The following is a 23,586-nucleotide window of genomic DNA, read 5'->3' as shown; positions in this document are numbered from 1 at the left end:
CTTTAAACGTATTGGACTTAAAGACTACTTTTGTTGTAACCAAGCCTTGTCTTGGAAATATGTAAGCCCTCAGGGCATTTTATCTGTTTATCTTCCTTTTTCTCTCTTAATTTGCAACATATGTTATAAATTCAGGACTAGACTTTATGAATGTATGATGCATATGTTTCTTTTATATATCATATTGGATTTAATAGAAGATACCCTTATTATTGTTGTTGTCATATATTGGATATTGTGGATGGATTATTGTAATTATTTTGGGACGTTACAACCATTTTTATCCCTAGTGTCATTGTTACATACACACCATTATCATTTCACTACTACTACAATAGTCACCACTGTTATTATCACAACAACTATAACTCTTTACATTCACAATCATTGCCACCATTGCCATAATCATCTCCATCACCACCACCAACAGTTTAGCACTTAAATTTGTATCAAACAAATTTTAAACTTAAAAAATTTAGCATTCATTTTTTCAAATTTTAATTTTTAATTTTCAATTTTATCAAACACCATTTAAGTAGACAAAATATTAAACTTTACAAACTAAACAATCAATAATTAGTAAATTGACAATGTGATTTGTTATGTAATTGGAGAAACGTTGACATATGATAAACTACGATTGAAAAACTTATATTGCATAGAATGTAATTTTATTTTATCATAAATACAATTTTTGTAATTTATTTATTTATTTTCTTTATTTCTACCAATTAAGCTATAAAATCTATTTCTTATTGACATCTTAAAATAAACAATTAATGACATGAAAAAAAAAATTCAATAAAAATATTTAAAATTTATTAGATTTAAAATTATTATTTTTACTTAAATATATATATATATATATATATATTTCAGTATTTACCCACAATAGATCCAATCAGTGTATTTTCTTAAACCTTCAGGGGGGTGAGTGTAATATACCAGAATGCTGTATATAGTGAAAAATAGCAAATTATCAGAAAATGTTGTTAGGGTTTAAGAGTGTAGGGGTTGGAACTACTTGGGGTTTTGCTCTTACATGATTTCCTGTAACTTCTAGGGTTTCACTTTCTCTCTCACCAAATTCCTCTCTCATTTCCACATTAGGAGTTACTGTTTCATCTCTGAGACTCCAACATCACCATGTGGGCGCTTCGCCGTGCCGCTAATCCTCTCAGGTAACACTCTCTTTTCTGGTTTCTGTTTATAACTTCGTTAATTATCGAATTTTTCTTTTCTGGGTTTTTTTTTTTTTTTAAAATTTTTTTTATAGTAACGATAAATTATTTCTGTTGGCTGAGAAAGTGGCGGAAAAGAAAAGAAAAGAAAAGAAAAGAAAAGAAAAGAAAAGAAAAAGATAGTGTAAATTTTGAGTCTTCTGGCTAGTTTTATGTGGAATGCAAAAACTTGGACTCTAATAAGGCAAATAGTTCAAGTGTTGAAGTTTTAGTTGTCTTATATTACTATTTCTAAGCAACCAAAAAAACATAAAAAAAAAAAATTTAGGTGCTCATTAATTTAAAGTGTTTATCTGCATTGGCTTCTCTTCTTATTTTAAGTTAATTCACTTCCCTACCCGTTTATTGCGCTTTTGTCCTCAGTTTTACAATCTTCTTTTATTTATTTTTGTTGTTTATTTCAGTTAATATTCGAACATGGGAATGAAACATTTGCATTTTCTTTACAAAAAAGGTTGCAGGAGTGAAACCAAGTAGGGTATTAGCTCTTGTTGTTGACTGTTCTTCTGCAAACAGCATTGTGCTGTACATCTCTTGGTTACGAACTTGGTAATTGTAACCAGCATCTACCAGGGGAAAACAGGGCCTTATTCAATCTAGAGGTTGGTTAGGGAGGAAATAGAGTACAAAGAATGCATTACAACATTTCTGAGAAAGGGAGTTCCTCCAATTTTTAAGTACCTACCCACATACAAACAAGAGAGTAAAGCAATTTTGATTACTTGCACTGTCGTCAAATCGCGAATTGAATCATGAATTTTTTTGCCAAAATAATATATAATTTCTAATATGTATATACATATAAAAATGCGCACTCAGCGCATGTTTGGTTTGTCTCTCAAAGCATGTTTTTGGAGAAAAAATTCCAAAAACATGTTTGGTTGAAAATATAAAAAAAAATTCAAAATCACTTTTCTCTCTATAACACATCAATCAATCACTTTTTCTCTCTTCTCTCTCCTTCTCAATCACTTTTTCTCTCACACTCATCTATTCAACTACAAAAAAATTTCAAATCATCCAAGACTCCAAAACTCCAAAACTATTTTCAAAATATACAACCAAATAAATTTTCAAATTTTCTAAACTTTCTCCAGAAAATTATTTTTGAAATAATATCTCAAAACACAAACCAAACAAGGCCTTAGTGTTTAAAATGAAACAAAAGTCAATATACTTAGATTGTATATGTATATATATATATATATATAACTTATTGATCTCTTATATATCTTGATAGTTTGGTGAAAATGACATTGTATCATGCATTACGTAAACAAAAACAAAAATAGAGTTGAATCACATTGAATTGAATTGCACAATTCACTCAATTTCTGATTCAATGGCACGATTTAAATTGGTTTTTGTTGAAACTCATATCAAATGATGATTTGTATGATTCTAACAACCACTCTTCCTGGTTGCATGTTTGTTACTTATGGTTATACACATGGTGATGGAACTGGTTTTGTGTCTTTTTTTTTTTTGGGCGGGTGGGTAGTTAAGTGTTTAGTTATATACCAAAAAATAAAGATATTACAATGATATGACTCCAAAGGGAAAACAACTTCAAAACAAGCAACACACAGGCCATAGGTCTGCAAGGGAAACAACATACCTAGCCTAAAATATAGATCTCTTACCGCCTGAGAGGCTAGGCGAACCAAACACACCCTAAGTCATACACAAAAAAATGGGCACGAAATAGAACAGTAACGCATAACCCAAAGAGAATATAGTACGGGGAGAATAAGACAATCAACAAAGCTCAACCCAAACATGCCCAAAAAAAAAAAAAAAAAATGCCAACATCTCAAAAGGAGACAATTGGTGAAAGCACCAGACGTTAGCTACAAGTATCCACAACCGTTATGACTCTCACACTACTTAACATGACAGTACCTTCGGCAGTGAAAGCCATCATTATGACTCCCACACTGTGCAAGAATTGGTAGTGCTCCAACAATATAAATATAGCTCTATCCGGCCTTCACCAGTAGTTGAAAATCCCTTCTAAATGCATAAATACCCATAGCCACACTTCATCAGTAATATTATTTATTATGATGGTTATTATCTTCAACGTGATCCTAAATTACTGATATTTTTTAGAAGGAATAATAAAATTGTAATTTTTTTATTTTATTTTTTTGATGCTATTGTAACTTGTAGGCTGGTGGCAATAGTCCAAGCCACCATCTAATGGTTATTTGAGTCTCAAACTACTTTGTGACGTCCTTAGAAAATTTAGACATTTGTCTCTTGCTGTATTTTCTGTATTTGCATCAGTATTTGTAGCTGTAAGTATATTTTGTGCTGTCAGGGGGATTCTTCTTCCCAACCGGTTTATGGCTACCATAATCAGGATTATTGTTTTAGCACTCTGGTCTGCTTTTTCATATTCTCTTTTCTAAATCTCTGAATATCTGACTGTTTTTTTGTTGGCATTCAGGAATCGAGGATTCAGCATCAAAACTTCTCGAGCTTCTTGTGTTAAATCAAAAGTAACAAGTTGTTATTTAGATGACAAAGCTAGTAATGGTGATTCTTGCCTTGTAATATCTGATGGATGCATGTCTTTGAAGAGATTTTACAGCTCAGCACATGGTTCTCCAAAATTTCTTATGGGTACGTGCAGTTTTTCCTCTCAGGCGGACACAAAAAGCAGTGCACAAGAAGAAGATGATCTGGAGGATGGGTTTTCTGAGCTTGAAACTCCAGCTAGTGCTGACATGGTACAAGACAGCAACGTGGACGGAGAAAATGAAGATGAATTGATTTCTGAACCAGAGCTCTCTGAAGAAGAAGATGATGATGATGGTGTGGAAGAACCTCAAAATGAGCTAGAATTATCTGATACTGAGGCAGATGTAACTGAGAAAAGATCTCCACCAAAGAGAGCTTTTTCAACATTGTTCCAGGCTATCGTGGATGCTCCGGGTTTGTCTGTTCAAAGTACTTTGGATAAATACGTTGAGGAGGGAAATGACTTGAGTCGGTCAGAGATATCCTTGGCCATGCTAAACCTTCGGAAGCGTCGGATGTATGTGAGGGCATTGCAGGTGATTTGATTCTAATTTTTTCCCCTTGCATAAGATTAAGTTGGCTTGTATGGCATGTATTTTCTTCTTTAATCGTTACTTTTAAATTTTGTAGTCTGTATCCTGGTTCCAATAAGTAGGTATATGAATTTGTTAGTCAGCTTTTGCATTGATTTATTTATTATCTTTGTTTTCTAAAATATATGGGGCTCTAAATCACGATAACGTTGTTGGGAAAATGTCTTAAAAGAATAAAGACACTTGCAAAAGTTTTCTGTCTTGAAAACTATTGTTACGTTGTAGCTCTTAATCATGATAACAATGTTGGGAAAACTCTTGAAAGCATAAAGACCCTTACAAAGTTGGGTTATTTGGCCAAAACCCCCTTGTTGAGCCCCTTGTTAGTGAAAAGGACAGCCTCAACTATTTTACTTTGTAAACCCCCTCAAGAAGTAGCGTTTCCTTCCTCAAGGACAAAAAAATTTGTTTCCATTTTTTCATGCTTGAGCTTGCCCTTCGATATATACGGTATAGATTTGAATCAAATCTTTCAACGCGCTCTTTTCTTCATCAATCATATTCCATATAGTTTGTATTCCCAACAGATTTGATCATCAACCTTACAATTCTTCAAAATTTGAAAAAAAATTCAATTTTGATTCTGATGAAAAGTACACAATTATTGAAGCTTTTTGAAATGAGATTAAAGATTGAAGAATGTATATTTCGTTTACTATGATTGTTTTTTTATTGAATTTGATTCAATGATAGTATTTTTGTTGCCATTAGATTTGTTAAAATTTTCACTTCACCTACTACCACTACCACCTCACCTACTCCACTAAACCTAACCCACTACACCACTACCACCTCCACTTCACCTACTCCACCTCTCCACCTACTCCCAAACACACTCCTATATAATAGGAATCCTTGTAATTGTAATACATACAATAAACATCAATATCAATCAATAATACAATTTCTCCATTTCTCTTTATACATTAAATTTCTACATGGTATCAGAGCAGGTTTAGAACCTAGTATTTTCGCTTCACCGGCGGGCGGCAACCTCACCTTAGCCGTCCGCCGGACTTCAACCTATTCCGCTTATTTTCTACACATACCTGCCATCACGCAAACTGAAGAGCTTAGTCAACTTCCTCAATTTTGGGACCAGCACCACTACCACCAGTAGGAGGAGCATCATCATCATCCATAGCAGTACCACCGGCACCCTGGTACATCTTGGCAATGATGGGGTTGCAGATGCCTTCCAGCTCCTTCATCTTGTCCTCAAACTTTCTTCTTGTGGTCCTCATCCTCAGCCTTGTATTTTTCGGCCTCTTGTACCATCTTCTCGATCACTGTAACTATGCTGTCAACAGCTACTTTCAGAAGAAGAGTCAAGTTACTGGCAGCTGTGATTTCACAGGCACTGCCACCACCACTCAGACCCTCACTAGCTCAACTTCTGGATGTGTTTATCCCAGCTCTGCAGGGAGTAGCACCACCCCATCAACAAGCACAACTCCATCCACAACCACAACTACTCCCTCCTCTATATTTGGCCTGGGCCCCACAGGAAGTGGCACCAGCATTACCAACACTGACAGCAAGGCCAGTGTGACCCTCCACCAAAACAAACACTTGTTTTTCTACTCTTTAGCTCTAACCCTTTTGTTCTCAGGCCCTATCTTTTTTAGGCTTTGAAAGATTATTGGGGTTATTGATGTGAGGGGGGTATGATGTGTGGATGATATTCTGCCGTGACAGCTCGAGCAAAGCATGTGATATTCTGTTCCCCACTCCTCTTTCTTTTCTTTTCTTTATTTTCCACTTTCAAACCCTTTATTTTTTTATTCTCTTTGATCACCCACGGGTAGGACCTTTACACCCAGCAGATTCTCCCCTTTCTTCTCTTTTCTTTATTTTCCACTTTCAAACCCTTTATTTTTTTATTCTCTTTGATCACCCCCATGTCTGACCAAACACCACTCTTCTTTTATTTCACACTTTTCTTTTATTTTAAGATATATATATATATATATATATTTTATTATAATCTATTTCTCCTCTCCCTACTTTTATTTTATTTCATTTTATTTTTTTTCTATCTTTTTTTTTCCATCAATATTTCATTATTATACCACTCGTTAGTGAGCATCACCCTTTTTCCATTATCTTATTATTATTTTTTTTTATATTCCACAAAAAAAAAAAAAAAAAAAAAAAAAAAAAAAAAAAAAACCACACAAGATCACCATCACAACAACAACAGATTTGTTTTCTTTTCTGCAGACGGCCACCCACCGACCTACTCTGCCGCCGGTCTCTTCTTTTTGCCTCCGTCCTGGGCGGTCCTTGACGGTGCTGCCTCCGTGTTTCCCACTCCACTGGGCACGATCACTAACCCCTGCTCCTCCACTGCAGCATATGGTGGACCTCCAAATCGGAACATCACGGTGGCCTTCCGTTTCAGCTCCTTGTTTTCCGCCTTTAGCACACTTATCTCTGCTCGCGCATCCTTATACATGCGTTGGAGCAGAGCCAGTTGGGCGTTTAACTGCTGCACCTCATTTGTCCTACTCTGCAGCCGGTTCGACAAATTTGTAACCGCAGTCATGGTTTCCACACATGACTTCAATGTATACTGATTAGCCTCCACATCCGACTGCACTGCCATTCTTTGCTCCACCGACCGCATCGGAAAGTTCAACGGAGCAAACTCCGGGGCGCTTGGTTGAGGTTCCAGTGCCACCGCACCAGTTATCTCTCTTGTTGACTCGTTGAGGTCGGGAAAGAGAGTGAGCTGACCACGGGAAGATGAGGCCATGTTCTGGGTAGCTGAACGGGAAGAAGAGGCCATATTTTTTGGGTTGCTGAGTGTTTCCGAGAAGGGTTGGATACAGAGTATTTACAGATTGTTACAGAATGGCAACAGCGTGTTCCAGAATCTCTTTCTCAGAAATGGAAGAGTTTTTTCAAAGGATTTTCGGCGGTTTCAGACTGGTTTGCACAGCCTCCGCCTCAACCTTGGTTAAATAGCCGAGGCCGACACGCCACTCTGTCGCTCACGTGCCACGCCGCGTCTCCGGCTCACCTTTTGATGGCTCGACGCTTTCTGTCAGGCACGCCTTTTGATGAAGTGGGCGCGCCTTTTGAGGGCGCGACTTTTGAGGGCTCACTATATATCTCCATATATATATATATTTGGGCAGCTTATATACACCATCCTACAGTGTATTTTTCAAGGGTCCGACAAGACTCTGTAAACTGTCCCGACATTGATTCCGGTTAGCTCCTTCATGGGTCCGACAAGACTCTGTAAACTGTCCCGACATTGATTCCGGTTAGCTCCTTTATGGGTCCGACAAGACTCTGTAAACTGTCCCGACATTGATTCCGGTTAGTTTCTACAAGGGTCCGACAAGACTCTGTAAACTGTCCCGACATTGATTCCGGTTAGTTTCTACAAGGGTCCAGCAAGACTCCGTAAACTGTCACCACAACTGTCACAACATTGTCTGCTACAACGGTCCGACATGACCCCATAAACTGTCTTCTACATCGGTCTGACACCGCCATCCAGTGTCCTATACACCGTTATGACACCACCATACAGTGTCCTCTACATGGTTCTGACACACCCATACAGTGTCCTCTACAACGTTATGACACCACCATCCAGTGTCTTCACCAATGGTCTGACCCGACCATACAGTGTCTCTTATCCTCTTTTATTTTTATGTATTTTTCTTGTTTGTTCCTCTCTCCAAACTCAAGTTGGTTAGTTCCTATCCCCCTTGAGTTTGCGGGGGGCTGTTAAAATTTTCACTTCACCTACTACCACTACCACCTCACCTACTCCACTAAACCTAACCCACTACACCACTACCACCTCCACTTCACCTACTCCACCTCTCCACCTACTCCCAAACACACTCCTATATAATAGGAATCCTTGTAATTGTAATACATACAATAAACCTACTACCACTACCACCTCACCTACTCCACTAAACCTAACCCACTACACCACTACCACCTCCACTTCACCTACTCCACCTCTCCACCTACTCCCAAACACACTCCTATATAATAGGAATCCTTGTAATTGTAATACATACAATAAACATCAATATCAATCAATAATACAATTTCTCCATTTCTCTTTATACATTAAATTTCTACAAGATTAATTTTACTTTGATTTGCTTTGGTAATATAAGTCCAGTGTTTTATTTTTGTTGATGCTCTGTTTAAGAGCGAATAAAATTTTACTCTGGTTTGCTATAGTAATAAGTTATTTGTCTATTATTTGCTGATGCTCTGTTTAAATTAACAGTAAAATTTTACTTTGTTAATGTTATTGGCCGTGTTTAGTTTGTATTTGTGAGACAATTTTGAAAAACAATTTTCTAGAAAGAGTTTAAAAAATTTGAAATTTGTTTGGTTGTATGTTTTGAGAATAGTTTTGGAGTTTGGGATGATTTAATTTAATTTAATTTAATTTATTTTTTTAGATGGGTGTGAGAGAAAAAGTGATTGATTGATGTGTAGGATGTGAGAGAAAGAGAGAAAAAAATGATTGATTGATGTGTATTAGAGAAAAAAGTGATTTTGAAATTTATTTTCAAAAAATATTAACTAAACAAATTTTTGAGATTTTTCCTCAAAAATTGTATCCGTAGATACAAACCAAACTAGGCCATTATTTCATTTTACTATGTTAAAGTTATGTTTTTGTAATTGTTTATTAACAATTATAGTGACTATGATGCTTAGTGATGATGATGGTATTTCACTATTTAAATAATAAAATTTTACAATAAAATTTATTATGAATCAGTGACAAATTTAACTGTGTGATACAAGTAAAATTTTACAGTTGACGTTAATTTTGATGGTAAAAATTTTACTATTTTTTGTTAGAGAATTTCATAGCCAACATGGATCTTATTTGATAGATCTTGATGAAAGGATTATAAAAATACTAATTTTATTTAAAAACAACATGTAGATCAACAAAGTTATATTATTTTAAAGTTTAAAATATTAAATTAGTTACTAAGGATATTTTGATAATAGTAGTGTGTGTTGGACTTTTAAAGGAATTTTTTTTGTGCTTGTTCCTAATGTATGAAAGTTTTATTATGAGGAGGTTTTGACCAAATTCTCTTAAAAAGTTATTTATCTACAAAACCACCTATAAAATTCCCCTAAACTATTTATTTTTATAAATATATTTGACCAGAATTCTAAGTTTTACTGCCATACTAAAGCTAACACTCCTGAGGTAAAGACTACCATGTGCACTCCAAAAAGGGTGTATATGGTATGCACCTTAGCACAAAAAATATATTAGCACAAAAAATATAACTTTTGTCACAAAAAGCATAATTTTACCATTCATAAATTTAGGGGTGCACATCATAATTTCGTCATTCATAACTTTTACCACAAAAATCATAACTACCATCACAAAAAATCGTAACTTTCATCACAAAGATCGAAACTTTTTTTTATGGTGTGCACCTTTTTAGGGGTGCACATTGTAGCATTTCCCTTCTTTTTCTTTGTTGGAGTCGATAAATGTTGTAAAAAATTTCTTCTTGATTAGGACAAAAATGGCAGTTTTGGAAGCTTGAGTTTGAATGGTATTATGTTTTTCTTATCTCAGCCACTTATCATGCAGTGTGTTTTTCCATGGCAATCTCCTTATATAATCATGCAACATGATCTCCTTAGTAAGATGGAAAATATGGTGGTTGTACATCTACATCTGTCTTTTTCAGTCCATTAGTTGTACCCTTTTTAGCTTTTGTTAACAATTCAATCTTATTTGTCTTCTCTTTTTGTTTTCAATTTTTTGTTTTGTTTTGTTTTGTTTATTTATTTAATTTCGTTTGTTTCTTTGTCAATAATCTTTCCTCAGATCCTTTTGGGCTTCAATCTAGCTCAGTTTTATCATGCATGTTTAATCATCTTCAGCTTTCTCTTTTTTTTTTTTTCCTTCTTTTTTTTTCCCCCTTTTTTAAATTGTTATATAGTTAACCCCCCCATAACTTGATGATAAATTGAATTCTATTCTAGATTGCATAAATCTTCTGCTTTTTGTTATTGTGTTGACACCCTCATTGCTGACAACAAATTTTACTGTGCTAATTAGTCTGATAATTCCTTCATTTTCTCTGGTGTGAGATGACTGCCCTAATAACTTTGGCTGATTAATCTGTTTATTCACCATATGTTTTGGTGACAGAACTGGCCTACAATTTTTTTTTTTTTGGGTAAGTCAAAGTTTTATTCCAAAACAAAGCAACTAATACAACTCAAGGAAAAAAATTACAAATCCAACACTCAAGATTACAGAAGCGCAGCCCTTCAAAAATTGCGAACAGAAATCCCCCAAGAAGCTAAAAGATGCCTATTATCTAAGCTATCCACAACATTCTCCCAAGAACTAACCTTGCATCTAATACTGCTAGAACTCTGTCACAATCCAATGAGTGCCCTCTGAAAATTCTGGAATTCCTCTCTTGCCAGATGTGATACACTGCAGCTGCAATGGCTAATTTTAGCATATTAGTTTTTAAGCAATCTTTTCCTTGGCTTATGGTAGCTCCCTCAAGTTCCTGAACCAAGTCACGAGGGGTTCGGAATATCTGAAGGAGACTCAAGAGCTTACCCATGATTACAGCAGAGAAGGCACAACCAAGAAAGAGGTGATTATGATTTCAACATAGAGATTACATAGAATACAAACCAGGTTGGCAGAAACTCCCCATTTATGAGTTCTGTCAGGGGTTGATAACTGTTCCATACCACCAAGCCATACCACAAAGGCCCATTTAGGAACATATCCAGGAAACCACACAGCCTTATGCTGAGGAAGAATCTGATGGAGAGTTCTGATGGCATTCCAAGCAGAGTTCACAGTGAAGTGACCATTAGCATCTGCTACCCACACAAATTCATCTTGACTATTAGAAGCAGGATTCAAAACGTGAGGAATTAGATCAATAATCTGCTGCAAGACACTAGATCGTCTGTTAGGCCACCTCCATGCCCCATTTTGGAAAACAGAAGCCACTTTACCATGCAAGCTCCTAATCAAGTTCAGGCCAATACGAACACCATATCTAGGAAACAAAGGGCCATTGGGATGCCAATTATCAAGCCATAGAAAAGTATTTTCACCATTCCCAATCTTCTTTTTAATGAGAGAAACAGCAATAGTCCTGTGCTTGAAAATTTTCCTCATAGTCCAAGACATCACTTGGACAACTTATGCACCAAAAACAATGGCTTTTAATCACATATGTATGAATCCATTTAACGCAAAGGATATTAGCTTTCATACTTGAAGCCCAAATATTTTTTAGGATAGCTGCTTTGTTCCAATCAATAAGACATTTAAACCCCAAACCACCTCCCCTTTGAGGAGCAAAAATATGCTGCGAACTAATCTTAGCATGGCCTTTTAGCTCTGAACCAGTCCATAAGAAATTCCTCATGATAGGAAGAATAAAAATTGAGGACCAATAGACTTGGATACTGAACAAAACAAATTGAATTAATTGAATGGTTGAACCCTGCCCCCATATGAGAGTAACTTTGTAGACCAATGCTTGATTCTAGCTAAAATCCTGTCAATTAACTGGCAACAATCCTCAGTTTTAAGTTGAGAAGATATAAGGGGAACACCTAGGTATTTGACAGGAAACCTCCCCACTGGAATAGGTAAGAGAGAGAGAGAAGGTATTATCATCAACTCCACATAGAAAGATAGAGCTTTTACCCAGATTAGGCTGCAGCCCAGAAAGGTTATGAAAATTCTGCAAGGTCTCTTTAATGATATGAAAGGATCCGCTATCAACTCCACAAAAGTTGAGGATCACTTCAGAATAAAATTTGATTCTATATCTTGATCTTCCAATTATTTGTTACTAAGAAGCATGGACACGGACACGTGACACGACACGAATACGACACGGACACGCCGACACGTTAATTTTAAAAAAATGCAGGACACGACACGTGGAGGACACGCATGAAATATATAATTTTATATATTTATTATATGTTATATATATGAATATATCATTCAAAGATAATAAAAAATGCAATATAGCACTATTTCCTATAAATTTATATGGTTTTTGTTTTATTATTATATCTTAAGTTGTTTTGTTCAAACTTATAATTAGTTTTACATATGTATAATCAATAGACACATGTGTTTAAACAATTGACACGTGTCCTCCAAGTGTCCAAAGAGTGTCCGGATCTTTAAAAATATTTAAAAAATAGGACACGTTTTGAAGAGTATCGGACACGTGTCCTAAGAGTGTCCAAAGAGTGTCGGTGTCCGACACGGACACGACACGGATACGTCACCTTCTTAGAAGTGTCCGTGCTTCTTAGGCCTTTATTAGTTGGTATTCTCAATTACTCCACAAAAATCCACTATTAGTAGGTATTCTCAATAACCCCACAAAAAATGCCCCAAAGCACGAGAGAGCTTATTCCTTGGCATGTCTTGGTCACGAAACTCTATATTTGCAATCATTTTGGCTCAGCTTCTGTTTTATTTTTGATATGCAGTCTAACGTGGTATTGAAGTTACTATTCTTAATGAAAGTTTCTCTGTGCTGGTGGTTTTTGAATTTGTCTGCTTTGTAATTTTACTTCAATTAATGGTATGATTGATTTTTTCTTCCACTATTAAACGATTACACATTGATTTGTAGTAGATTTCGAGTTCTTTCCTCATCAAACGAACATGGAGTAGAATGGTCTGAGCATGATTTCATGCTCACTTGATGCACTATTAGTTTAGGCAGTTTTGTATTTTCTTTATAAATTTTGTAGCTTTGGGCTATTGTCCAAATGAAGGTATGATGTATGATGAGCACAGAGGAGCCCTCATACCAGCTATGATTCTAAAATGATGTGGGGTAGTGGTGGAATGGCTTTATTAAGGTTGATTATATTAATATTATGTGGTTAAAACCTATGTCTAAAACCTATGTGGTTAAAACCTATGTCTTTTTGGGCTTCGGCGAGTCCTGTGTTCCGTGGGATCCCTTTGTTTTTGATCGCTTCAGATTGGGTGTCGGTTTGCTTTGAATAATTTGTGGTTGATGGCTTTTTGTTTTTTGTTTTGTTTTTTGGATGTATTTTTCCTTTTTCCTGTTTGAGGATGCCTCATCCTCTTGGCCTTGTGCCTTAATAAAATTTTCTTGTCTGTTGTTGATCAAAAAAAAAACCTATGTTTAAGGACATAGGGGGAAAAAGGCCTTTTGAATGTAAAACGCTGTTAGAAGTGAATGGTCCTAACTTCGCTGAGGTGATGCTTTTGCCGGAGCTGGAGGGGCTTCATTGTTGGCTGATTTTTCTGGGTGACCGATCTTTCGAATTCAATGAAGGGAGTGCAGATGGGAGTGGTAGGAGACGGGTTGATATTGTGGAATGTGGCGTAGGGCTATTGAGTTGTACGAAGTTGAGATTAAATGGGTGGCACACCAATTGCGTAAGGCACCAAAGAAGGTTGCTAGAGGGTTTTTGGGTCGGGTATATGGTGAAAATCGTAGTGTGGCTGTTTGGTTGCGGTCGGAGGAGGTAGGGGAAGCCGTCCAACTCGTGGTACAAAAGGGGGCTCACTGAAATCAGATTTTCTTACCGCAATCTTCCTTTGGGGATGCATGGGATGGTGCTGCTTCAGTGTTGGGAGGGTTTCTCAATAGGCAATGTTTGGGTTAACAGGGGGTGGGTCCAACTGAGTCCAGAGGCAAATCGTGGCCGATTGGAAGGGTTGAGGTGATCCCAGGATCAGAGGGATGTGATGTGCAGGTTGGGCCGGGGTCAGAGCAAGGGTGGCTGTCGTTCTTGGACTCATGTTTACTGGGGCATATGGGGGAGAAGGGAATGGAGATTTCTCGAATTGCAGCATGGGCAAATCGGTTATGGAGGATTAAGGGAGGGGTACAAGTGACGGCGACTGGGGGCCAATTTGTGCTATTGGCTTTTCCGACCAGGGTGGATGCTACATGAATTCTAAAGAGTCGTTGGGTTGTGGATGACAGATCTTTAATGCTTAATTGGTGGTCGCTGGTGGTGTTGTGCGTAAGGGGCAAAGACTCTTCACATGTTCAAAGCTTCTGGGTACAAGTGTTAGGGCTCCTGGTTCACTTACGTAGAGAGCAGGTGTATCGAGTGATTGGCTATCGGTGTGGAGACTTTGTGGAGGTAGATGAAGCAACATTGAAAATGGAATCCCTAGGTTGTGTCCGAATTAGGGTTTGTGGATCTCCGAATGGTGCTCCAGCGAGAGTTTGCATTCGATGGGGTCAGTGGAGGTATATTTTGCCATTTTGGTTGGAGGAGGGACCGGCGGTGGAAAATTGGGAGTCGCCGGAGCTGCGGGTTCGCTGTGGGCCAATTGTGGTAAGGAGTGATCTTCGGAGATCTGACCAACGCGAAGAAGGGTGTGATTTGAGGAAGAATATCATTATGAATCAAGGAAATGATGGGAGTGGGCCTACCCAGGTTTGGCAACAACAAGAGAAGGAGAAACGGGCCATAAATTCAAAGGCCTAAGTTTGGTTTGGGCAACGCATAAGGCTAATTAATGCTAGGCCCAAGGAGAGAGGTTAGGCACCTACCTTTATAAACAAAGGGGTGGGTTATGCTGGTGGAAGAGCAAAGGTTTGGGCTCCACTTGGAGTGGGCTTGTCAGCATAGGGCCGAGGCTTACAGGTTGGGTCTTTTACCTCAGTAACCCGTATATTCAATACACTTCATTAGGACCTAAATTCAATAGATGTGGGTCGGGTTAGTGCTTTGAGAGGGCTGAAGACGGGTCGACTGGATGCTCCATCCTTGTCGGGCTCTTGTCTTCAACAGGCAGTGAATGGGTATGAGTTGAGTCAACAATCGGAGGAGGATGGAGCTCCATCGCAGGCGGAGAGCACTATGTATGGAGATGAGGCAGTCCAATAAGGGGAGGAGGCGCTTGATGCTAACTTATGGTGGTCCGACAGATACGACACACATAGCAATAGCGTAGCTGAGGAATTGTCACTAGTGGTACTTTCGCTTGCAGTGGAAGGGGTGAATAGACAGTGTGATGAGGTGTTGGGCCAAGCGATGGATGTATTCGATGGTGTTAATGATTTCAGCAAAACTACGGAACTGCTAGCAGAGGTTGTGTCGGATTGGGTTTTGAGCCGAATCAGCGAGGTGAGACGGATGTTGGGGGTTTCGTTTGAAGGCTATGAGTATGAAGCTATGCGATTGCTTACAGCAGTTAAAGCCTCATGGAGGAATGGTGTCCCAGGTAAAAGAGGAGAGGCTTGATCAGTGGTAAATCGCAAAAGGGTCTGGGAACTAAAAAATTTACAGTGTTCTATTAATTATGATCGGGGAGGAGCGGTGGAGATGCGTGGGTCTCAAAGAGATCGGGATGGCCCTTTATTGTTCAAATGAGATTAAAAATTCTATCATGGAATGTGTGGGGTTTGAATGATAGAGATAAGCGTATGGCGGTCAGATTAGTGTTACAGGGTGCGAGAGCTGATGTGGTGTGCTTGCAGGAGACTAAAATGGAGGTGTTGGGGGGTGAGGGGGTGAGAGAGGTTTGGGGTGGTCGTTTTGTGGAGTGGTCTTACTTGCCAGTAGTGGGTACGACCAGGGGGGTTCTTCTTTGTTGGGATAACAGGGTGGTGGTTATGGACGGGGAGAAGGTGGGCTATTCTGTATCTTGCCTGTTTCAGTGTGTGGAAGACAATTTATGATGGGTGTTCACTAGTGTTTATGGTCCGGTACAGAACTCAGAGCAAGAGGCTTTTCTTTTGGAATTAGAGCATGTTGCGTTTCGTTGGTTCGAGCCGTGGTGTATTGGAGGAGACTTTAATATGGTAAGGTGGCCATCAGAGAAGGTGGAGAGTAGCAGGGTTTTGGGATCAATGCGGGCATTTTGTTCATTCATTGATGACATGCGTCTTATTGGTTTGCCTCTCAAGGAGAGGAGTTTCACCTGATCGAATGGATAGTAGATGTCTCGGATTGATTGCTTCCTGGTTACCACTGAATGGGAGTAACATTTTTCTGAGGTGGTTCAGATTTGCCTTCCTTGACCAGTATCAAATTATTGGCTGTTGTTATTGGATAGTGAGGGTATTCGAGGTGGGCCAACGCTTTTTCGCTTTGAGAATATGTGGTTGCAGTCAGAAGGCTTTGTGGACAAGGTTCATGGGTGGTGGAATAACTATGTGGTTAGTGGGACACCTAGCTGTATGTTGGCTCAGAAATTAAAGTTACTTAAAGAAGACCTGAAACGGTGGAATAAGGTGTTTGGTCATTTGAAGGTTTAGAAAGCGGAAGTGGTGGGTATTCTACAAGCATTAGACGAGCAGGAAGTTTCTGGTGGGCTTCCAGAGGCGGACATTGCTAGACGAGAGGCGGCTAGGCAGAATTATGTTCGTTTGGCTCGGATGGAGGAGGTGTGCTTCAGACAGAAATCTAGATGCTTGTGGTTGAAGGATGGTGACCGGAATACAAAGTTCTTTCATAGGATGGAAAATGGGCATCGGCGGGTAAACCAAATTGTTAGGATGCGAGTAGCTGATTGCGACTTGGTTTCTGGTGAGGAGATTAGAAGGGGTAGGATGAGAGTAGCTGGTGAGGAGATTAGGAGTAGCTAATTACCACAATAATTACAAGCAACCCTAGGTTTTTCAGGACCACAATCATCAAGCAAGGTGAAGTGTTCCCAACCACAATTTTTTTTTTTTTTTCAATCTAAATTATTAGTAGGGCATGGACAAGTTCTACCAGAATTTTTGGTAGGCATTGTGGTAGTGGCAGAACTATAGCAATAGTAGTTGATTATGTGGTTGGGACTTGCACTTGTGCAGGAGGGTTTTCACCATCAGAGCAATCATCACTTGTATTCTCTCGTCTATTATTTATTACGAAATACAAATTTTCAATGATGGTAAGTAAAATATTTCCAAGGAAAAAAAAAGGAGGCACCTATGTGTCGCACTTTGAATTTTCAGAATATGTTTTGTGAAGAAAAATTAAAAAATTAGATTCGTGAAGAAAATGAAAAATAAAGAAACATTTCTAATTTTTTCAAAAAAAAATATTCTGAAAACTCAACCAAATAAAGCATTTGGGCCCCTATTTCTCTCCGGTAGTGAGATAAATAATTGTAAGTCTTTTTCCTATTGTAAGACTCAGCCAAATAATGCATGTCTTTTTCCTATTTTCATGGATCTGGTGCTCCATCTGTCTGAAGCTCACTGTTCCCTATTTTTTTGGGTATTAAATCACTTATTTACCTACAAAAAAAGAAAAAGAAAAAGAAGCGTAGATCTTTACTTATACCTACTTCCAAGTTACAAGTGTGTGTGTAGATCCTTTTTCTGATTTTTTCTTGTGAAAATTTTAGATGGAAGAAAGTTCTGATTTTTTCTTGGTAATAGGTCCTTATTGTTGTCAAGAGACAGACATTGAGGAATGGAGAGAGAGCAGAGAGAGATCAAAGAGAAAGAGAGAGCAGAGAGAGAGCAAAGAGAGACAGCCACGTACCAAATTGGTGAGCAAAGGAAGAAGATGTGGTGGCAAGCGGAGAAGCAGTGGCGGCGACCGGTAAGGCTGGCAGCGGTGGTGGTGATTGGCAAGGTGAGGAGGAGGAGGAGGAGCAAGAGGGGAGACAAAGCAATCAGTGATGAATGCAATGACATGTTGGGGTGTGAATTAGGTTTAATTGAGAATTGATTGTGTCTGTATCTGCATTTGGTTTGATAGAATTAATCTAATGGTTGAAATGGTAGAAACCTGGATATATATTTTAAAAAAAAATAGTAAGATGGCGGGTTGGGTCGGTTAGAGTCGGTGGGTTGGCTTTCTCAAACCACTACCCGTTCCGACCCGCTAGGCCTGGAACCCCCACCCGCCCCGCCAGGATTGAAAAAATGCATGGTTCGGTGTGGTTCGGATGGTTTTGGCGGTATTTTGCACAGTTTTAATTGGAAGACTATCACTTTAGTGACCCCACTTCCAGCTCTAGTTGATAAGCTGGATTATTGATACAAATAATCTTCATAAACTAAATTTGTATGACCCCATTAAAGTAGAAATAGCTCTTGGCAAGGTCAAATAAAGAACTTATTCTCCCTCTATAAAGGAATTCTTTGAATAATTTCAAACCTATAAACTTCTTGATTTCATTACCCAGCACAACCCTTATTTCGACATGGTTCTGCATAGAATAGGCTAAGGGTTGGGTCTACAAGATCAAATTCATTTGGTGTGAGGCAATCTGTTGTGCAGATTAGGTTGGCCTAGGGAAACTTGTGGATGCCCACAGTGGTTGTGCATCTTTAGGTATCCGGTGGACTCTGTAAATCCATTCTCTTTGTGGATATGTGTGGGGCACCTGTCTTGTGTGGTTAAATTTTAAGTCTTTGCTTTTGGCCCTCTTTTGTCCAAAAATAAATTCAACAAGAAGAAAAAAGGAAGCATATACAGTTGTTATTTTTCGAAACAAACTCCTTGGCTTCAAGCACATGAAATTCGAACATGTACTTCATTTGATGAAACCTTAACCACCCCTCTTGTTTCTTTCTTTCGTTCTTTCTTATTATTATTATTTTTTATATAAATACTGCTCTTCTTTCTTTCTTCTGAGGATATATATTATAAGTTTATGATAATGAAAAATATTTCTTCATGGACATAAAGAGTTGTGGATAGAGGAGATAATTGGTAATGATCCGGAGATTGGGGAAATGATACAAGATGGGTTGTTTATTCTTTTTCCACACTCATTTATGTCCCAAATCTCCTAATTGTTGGGGTAGCAAGTGGGAAGCACCTATATTTGGGGGTGGTAGGCTTCTAAAGTACATACATTAGTGTGCTTCACGTATGTGATATTTGTTCTTCGATCACTTTGAATTCTCACTTTACTTTTTAGGTCTAGATTTTGTCCTCGTATGTAATTCCATTGAGGTTCCCGTTGAGTGCTTCCGTTGGGCTAATTTTTATTTTTTATTAGAGAGCTTGATATTTTTGTGGAATGTTGCTATTGAAGAAAAGTTTAAGCTATTGAAACCATAAGGGAAGTTGATTGCTATGTTTCTAGTGTGCTAGCTTACTTAAAATGTTTTTCTTAATCATTTTCTATATGCTTTATGATGCTCACTTTCTCTCTCTGTCCTTCCCTCCCTGCCTCTATTTGCTCACTCTTTGTTTTGCATGATGCATGGTATTATCTTCCTTTTCAATTGATTTTCCTGGTTTCCATGTATTAAAAACTAACATCTCAGTTTACTTCACGTAATCTTTGTGCATTTGCCTGTTGTTGAACTCTGTTTGCTAGTGAAGCATAATTGCATTATGAATATTCAAAAACATGGATGTCAGATGGATATTGGTGTTCCCTAGTTACCGGCTTTTACAATTCTATCATTAAAATTTTATTGAAGCAATAAACAATAGAGAACTGAAGCCAAATCGGTATCAAATTGGAAAATTCTCTCTAATTCATTAGGATGTTTGCAATACCTTGATTTGGGTATCTTTGCTCTCATTTGGTCAATTTTTTTTTACAAGAATACATGTTGGTTTACTAAAATATATAAACTTGCAATAATCGCTTCTGCTTCATATTTGTTTACATAAGATGTTGAGAAATGATGTTTTTAACTATTTTTCTTGTAATGATATGATTCCTAGTTTATCGAAAAATGAAATGACCCTTGCCATTTTTCAGTTTTATTTACAGTTCTTTGGTTTTGCAGCTCTCGGAGTGGCTGGAGTCAACCAAGCAGCTTGACTTTGTTGAGAGAGACTATGCTTCTCGCCTTGATTTGATTGCCAAGGTGCGTGGTCTCCAGAAGGCTGAGAACTACATTGAGAAGATCCCAAAATCCTCCAGGGGGGAAGTAATCTACCGCACCCTTTTGGCTAATTGTGTTTCTGCCAATGATGTGAAGAAAACAGAGGAAGTGTTCAACAAAATGAGGGACCTTGAATTCCCAATTACATGCTTTGCGTGCAATCAATTGCTTATCCTGTATAGGAGATTTAACAAGAAAAAAATAGCTGATGTGTTGTTACTAATGGAGAAAGAGAACGTGAAGCCGACTCTCTTCACTTATAAATTCCTAATAGAGACCAAAGGCCAATCCAATGAGATAACCGGGATGGATCAGATTTTTGAGACAATGAAAGCTGATGGGATTGAACCCGACCTCGACACACACGCCATATTGGCTAAGCACTATGTCTCTGGTGGGCTCAATGAAAAGGCCGAGGCTGTTCTGAAAGAGATGGAAGGAGACAACATTAAAGAGAAACGCTGGGCTTGCCGTGCTCTGCTTCCTCTGTATGCTTCTCTTGGAAAATCTGATGAAGTGGGTAGAATTTGGAAGGTTTGTGAGTCTAATCCCAAACTCGAGGAGTGCATGGCTGCCATTTTAGCTTGGGGAAAATTAAAGAAAATTGAAGAAGCAGAGGCAATCTTCGATAGGATGTCAAAAACATGGAAAAGACTATCTTCAAAGCATTATTGTACGCTCTTGAAAGTTTATGCAGATAATAAGATGTTGAACAAGGGAAAAGATCTTGTGAAGCGAATGGTAGATAGTGGGTCCCGGATTGACCCTTTGACGTTGGATGCGCTCGTTAGGCTTTATGTGGGAGCTGGAGAGGTGGAAAAAGCTGATTCAATTTTGCAGAAAGCTATCCAGCAGAGCCAGATGAAGCCAATGTTTGGTTCTTACATGTCTATTTTGGACCAGTATGCGAAGAGAGGCGACATACATAATTCTGAGAAAATGTTTCATAGGATGAGACAGGTCGGGTTTGTGGCTCGGCTTCCACAATTCCAAGCTTTATTACAGGCTTATGTTAATGCCAAGGCTCCGGCTTATGGTATCAGAGAGAGGATGAAGGCGGATAATGTATTCCCAAATAAAGTGGTTGCAGGGCAGTTGGCTCAGGTAGATGCATTTAGGAAGACGGCTGCCTCAGATTTGCTGCTCGATTGAACCAATGTTCTTCTGGGATGGTGAGGGTTCTGAGAAGCAAATAATGAATTAATCTGAGAAGCAAATAATGAATTAACCTTACATTGTTTAGGTACTTATTATTGACTCTGTTTTCACAGAACTAGTATTGATTTGTTGCAGGTTGAGCATTCGGCTTCTGTTGAAGTTTTTAACATTGCAGTTCTTGCGCACGAGGAATCTTTATCGAGTGTTCTTGTTACTCTCTCTCTCTCCCTCCCCAAATATGATTTGTTCTTGGTGTTTGGTTGGTGATAGTTTTGCTCTTTCAGATGTAGAAATGTGAATGTGTCTAGCTTCTGTAGATCATTTCGTACCTCTACTGGAGATGCAAATGAGCCATGCTGGGTAGTAAGTCTGACTGTAGTGTCATCGATTGCTGCATGACCTTAAATTTTTGAATGATAAATTTTGATATTAAATAATTGTATGAAACCAAATGAAAAATATATTTTCTTAACATGAGAGGATTTTAAATTGCTTTATTTGATTTGTTTACCAAGTTTTTTAATAACAAATTTGCAGCAAATCCTATTGTTACTAAAATTGCTGGCAGCGGTGGTGGAGGTAAAGTGGAGGTGACAAAGGGTGGTGGTAATGAAATGACTGGTGGGTGGCAACAATGATGGATTGGTGGTTGGTGGTAGTGGTGATGGTCATAGTGGAATGGCAACATATATAGTAGTGTGGTAGTTGTGGTGGCGACGATGGTGGTGGTAAGGTAGAGGTATTGAAAGTAGTGCTAACAATGGTGATGAGAAGTGGTAATGGAGTGACTATGACAGTAGTGGTGGGACAATAGTGACGACAGTGATGGTAGAAGTAGAATAGTGTTGGTGATAAAGTTGGTGAGATGATTGTTGTCCATTTTAGCAGTGACACTTGAAAGTAAAAGTAGAGTAGTGTTGGTGATAACGGTGATAGAGTTGGTCAGATGATTGTTGTACATCTCAGCAGTGACGCTTACAAGTAAGTGGTTGGAAAATCAACATTAAACATTAAATACGAAATTTGCTACTTTAAATTTTAGTTTATTTTTAAGAGGTGGTTAAATTTGCTGGTGACACTTGAAAGTACGTGGTTGGAAAATTAACATTTAATATTAAATAAAAAGTTTGTTACTTTAAATTTTAGCCTATTTTTAAGAGGTAGTTGAATTTGCAAGTAAAATGAATTGTGATTATTAAATGTCTTACATTTATTTTCACGTTTAATGTTAACTATCGAATTGATTTATTAAAACTCCTTATATGTTAAAAATTGAAATGGTTGACGTGAGTCCGAGTTGAGTTGAATTGGGCTATTAAACAACTCTTTACTTATATATAACAATTCTAAATCATTAGTTATATGCCAAAAAATTGAAATGTTGGCTTGAGTTGAGGTCAACTTTAGAGCAAAAGAGTCACAGATGTGAAATTGTCGCCACCTTAAAAGAATTTTTATGATGTCATATTTAAATTTTGGTTTTATTAAGAGAGAATATGAAAGTTATCCTTTTTGTTTTTGTAAGTAATTAAACAAAATATTTTTGGCTCAAAACTTTTATTTTTCTTCTCATTTTCGAAATTCAACTGATCCAAAGAATGGAGTTTATTTTTAATTTTTATTTATGTAATTTCATTTTATGTATTTTTCCCTCAACAAAAAGTTTTTCCTTCCCAATGTAGAGCTCTCCATAGTGCCAAAGCGGGCTCAGGTAAAGAAATGCCTCTTCAATTTAGGGCAAGAGTGTTAAACAAACTCAACCTCGGCTTGTGTTCGCCTTATTAGAGGTTTATTTTTGATCGATTCGTTATATAAATAAGTTAAAGTTGAATACTATTTAAAACTCGTTAAGTTTTCAAGTAAGTTTGAACAACCCACTACTCTATTCGATAAGCTTATACTATAAAAAATAAATTTACTCGAGCTCAACTTGTGTTCGACTCGTTAAAAATCCGTTTTAGATTAGCTTGTTACGCATACAAGCCATGATTAAACATAATTTTAAACTTGTTAAGTTATCAAAAGTTTGAACAACTTACTACTTGACTCGATTTCAACTCCACCAAAGACTTCAAGAAAGCAATCTCCTTGGGCCATAAATCGACAGTCCAAAGAACATGAATCAGACAAATGACAATGGAAGAATTACTTATCAGTGGAAAAGTAAAAAAATATTTTCAAATTGGTGATATTCTTTATAAATATTAATATGTAAAATCATAAACTTTT

The 23,586-nt window shown here is 37.7% G+C and overlaps 1 protein-coding gene across 4 annotated transcripts; it reads left to right on the top strand.

Moving 5' to 3' along the window:
* Positions 1-888: 888 nt before the first annotated feature.
* Positions 889-21,829, top strand: LOC114319414 (pentatricopeptide repeat-containing protein At1g80270, mitochondrial). Of its 4 annotated transcripts, none has more exons than XM_028266422.2 (4): positions 889-1,181; positions 3,694-4,303; positions 20,101-21,371; positions 21,493-21,829. In XM_028266422.2, the coding sequence occupies exons 1-3, from the start codon at positions 1,147-1,149 to the stop codon at positions 21,349-21,351; spliced, it is 1,896 nt and encodes a 631-aa protein (XP_028122223.2). In that variant the 5' UTR covers positions 889-1,146; the 3' UTR covers positions 21,352-21,371; positions 21,493-21,829. The 4 variants fall into 4 exon arrangements, with proteins under 4 accessions (XP_028122223.2, XP_028122224.2, XP_082754742.1 ...); XM_028266423.2 differs by having other exon boundaries at positions 894-1,181; positions 21,471-21,829; XM_082898616.1 differs by lacking the exon at positions 889-1,181 and adding an exon at positions 1,646-1,843.
* Positions 21,830-23,586: the final 1,757 nt, after the last annotated feature.

Source organism: Camellia sinensis, chromosome 12 (genome assembly GCF_055761805.1).
Source record: "Camellia sinensis isolate YWXY chromosome 12, ASM5576180v1, whole genome shotgun sequence".
Lineage (NCBI taxonomy): Eukaryota > Viridiplantae > Streptophyta > Magnoliopsida > Ericales > Theaceae > Camellia > Camellia sinensis.
This window is presented reverse-complemented; position numbering and strand designations above follow the sequence as displayed.

Bases quoted from the DNA above. Each gene is read 5' to 3' on its own strand.
- LOC114319414 (XM_028266422.2), top strand. From the start codon at position 1,147: ATGTGGGCGCTTCGCCGTGCCGCTAATCCTCTCAG. The intron at 1,182-3,693 runs GTAACACTCTCT...GTTGGCATTCAG, and splicing joins CGTGCCGCTAATCCTCTCAG to GAATCGAGGATTCAGCATCA. The intron at 4,304-20,100 runs GTGATTTGATTC...TTGGTTTTGCAG, and splicing joins TGTATGTGAGGGCATTGCAG to CTCTCGGAGTGGCTGGAGTC.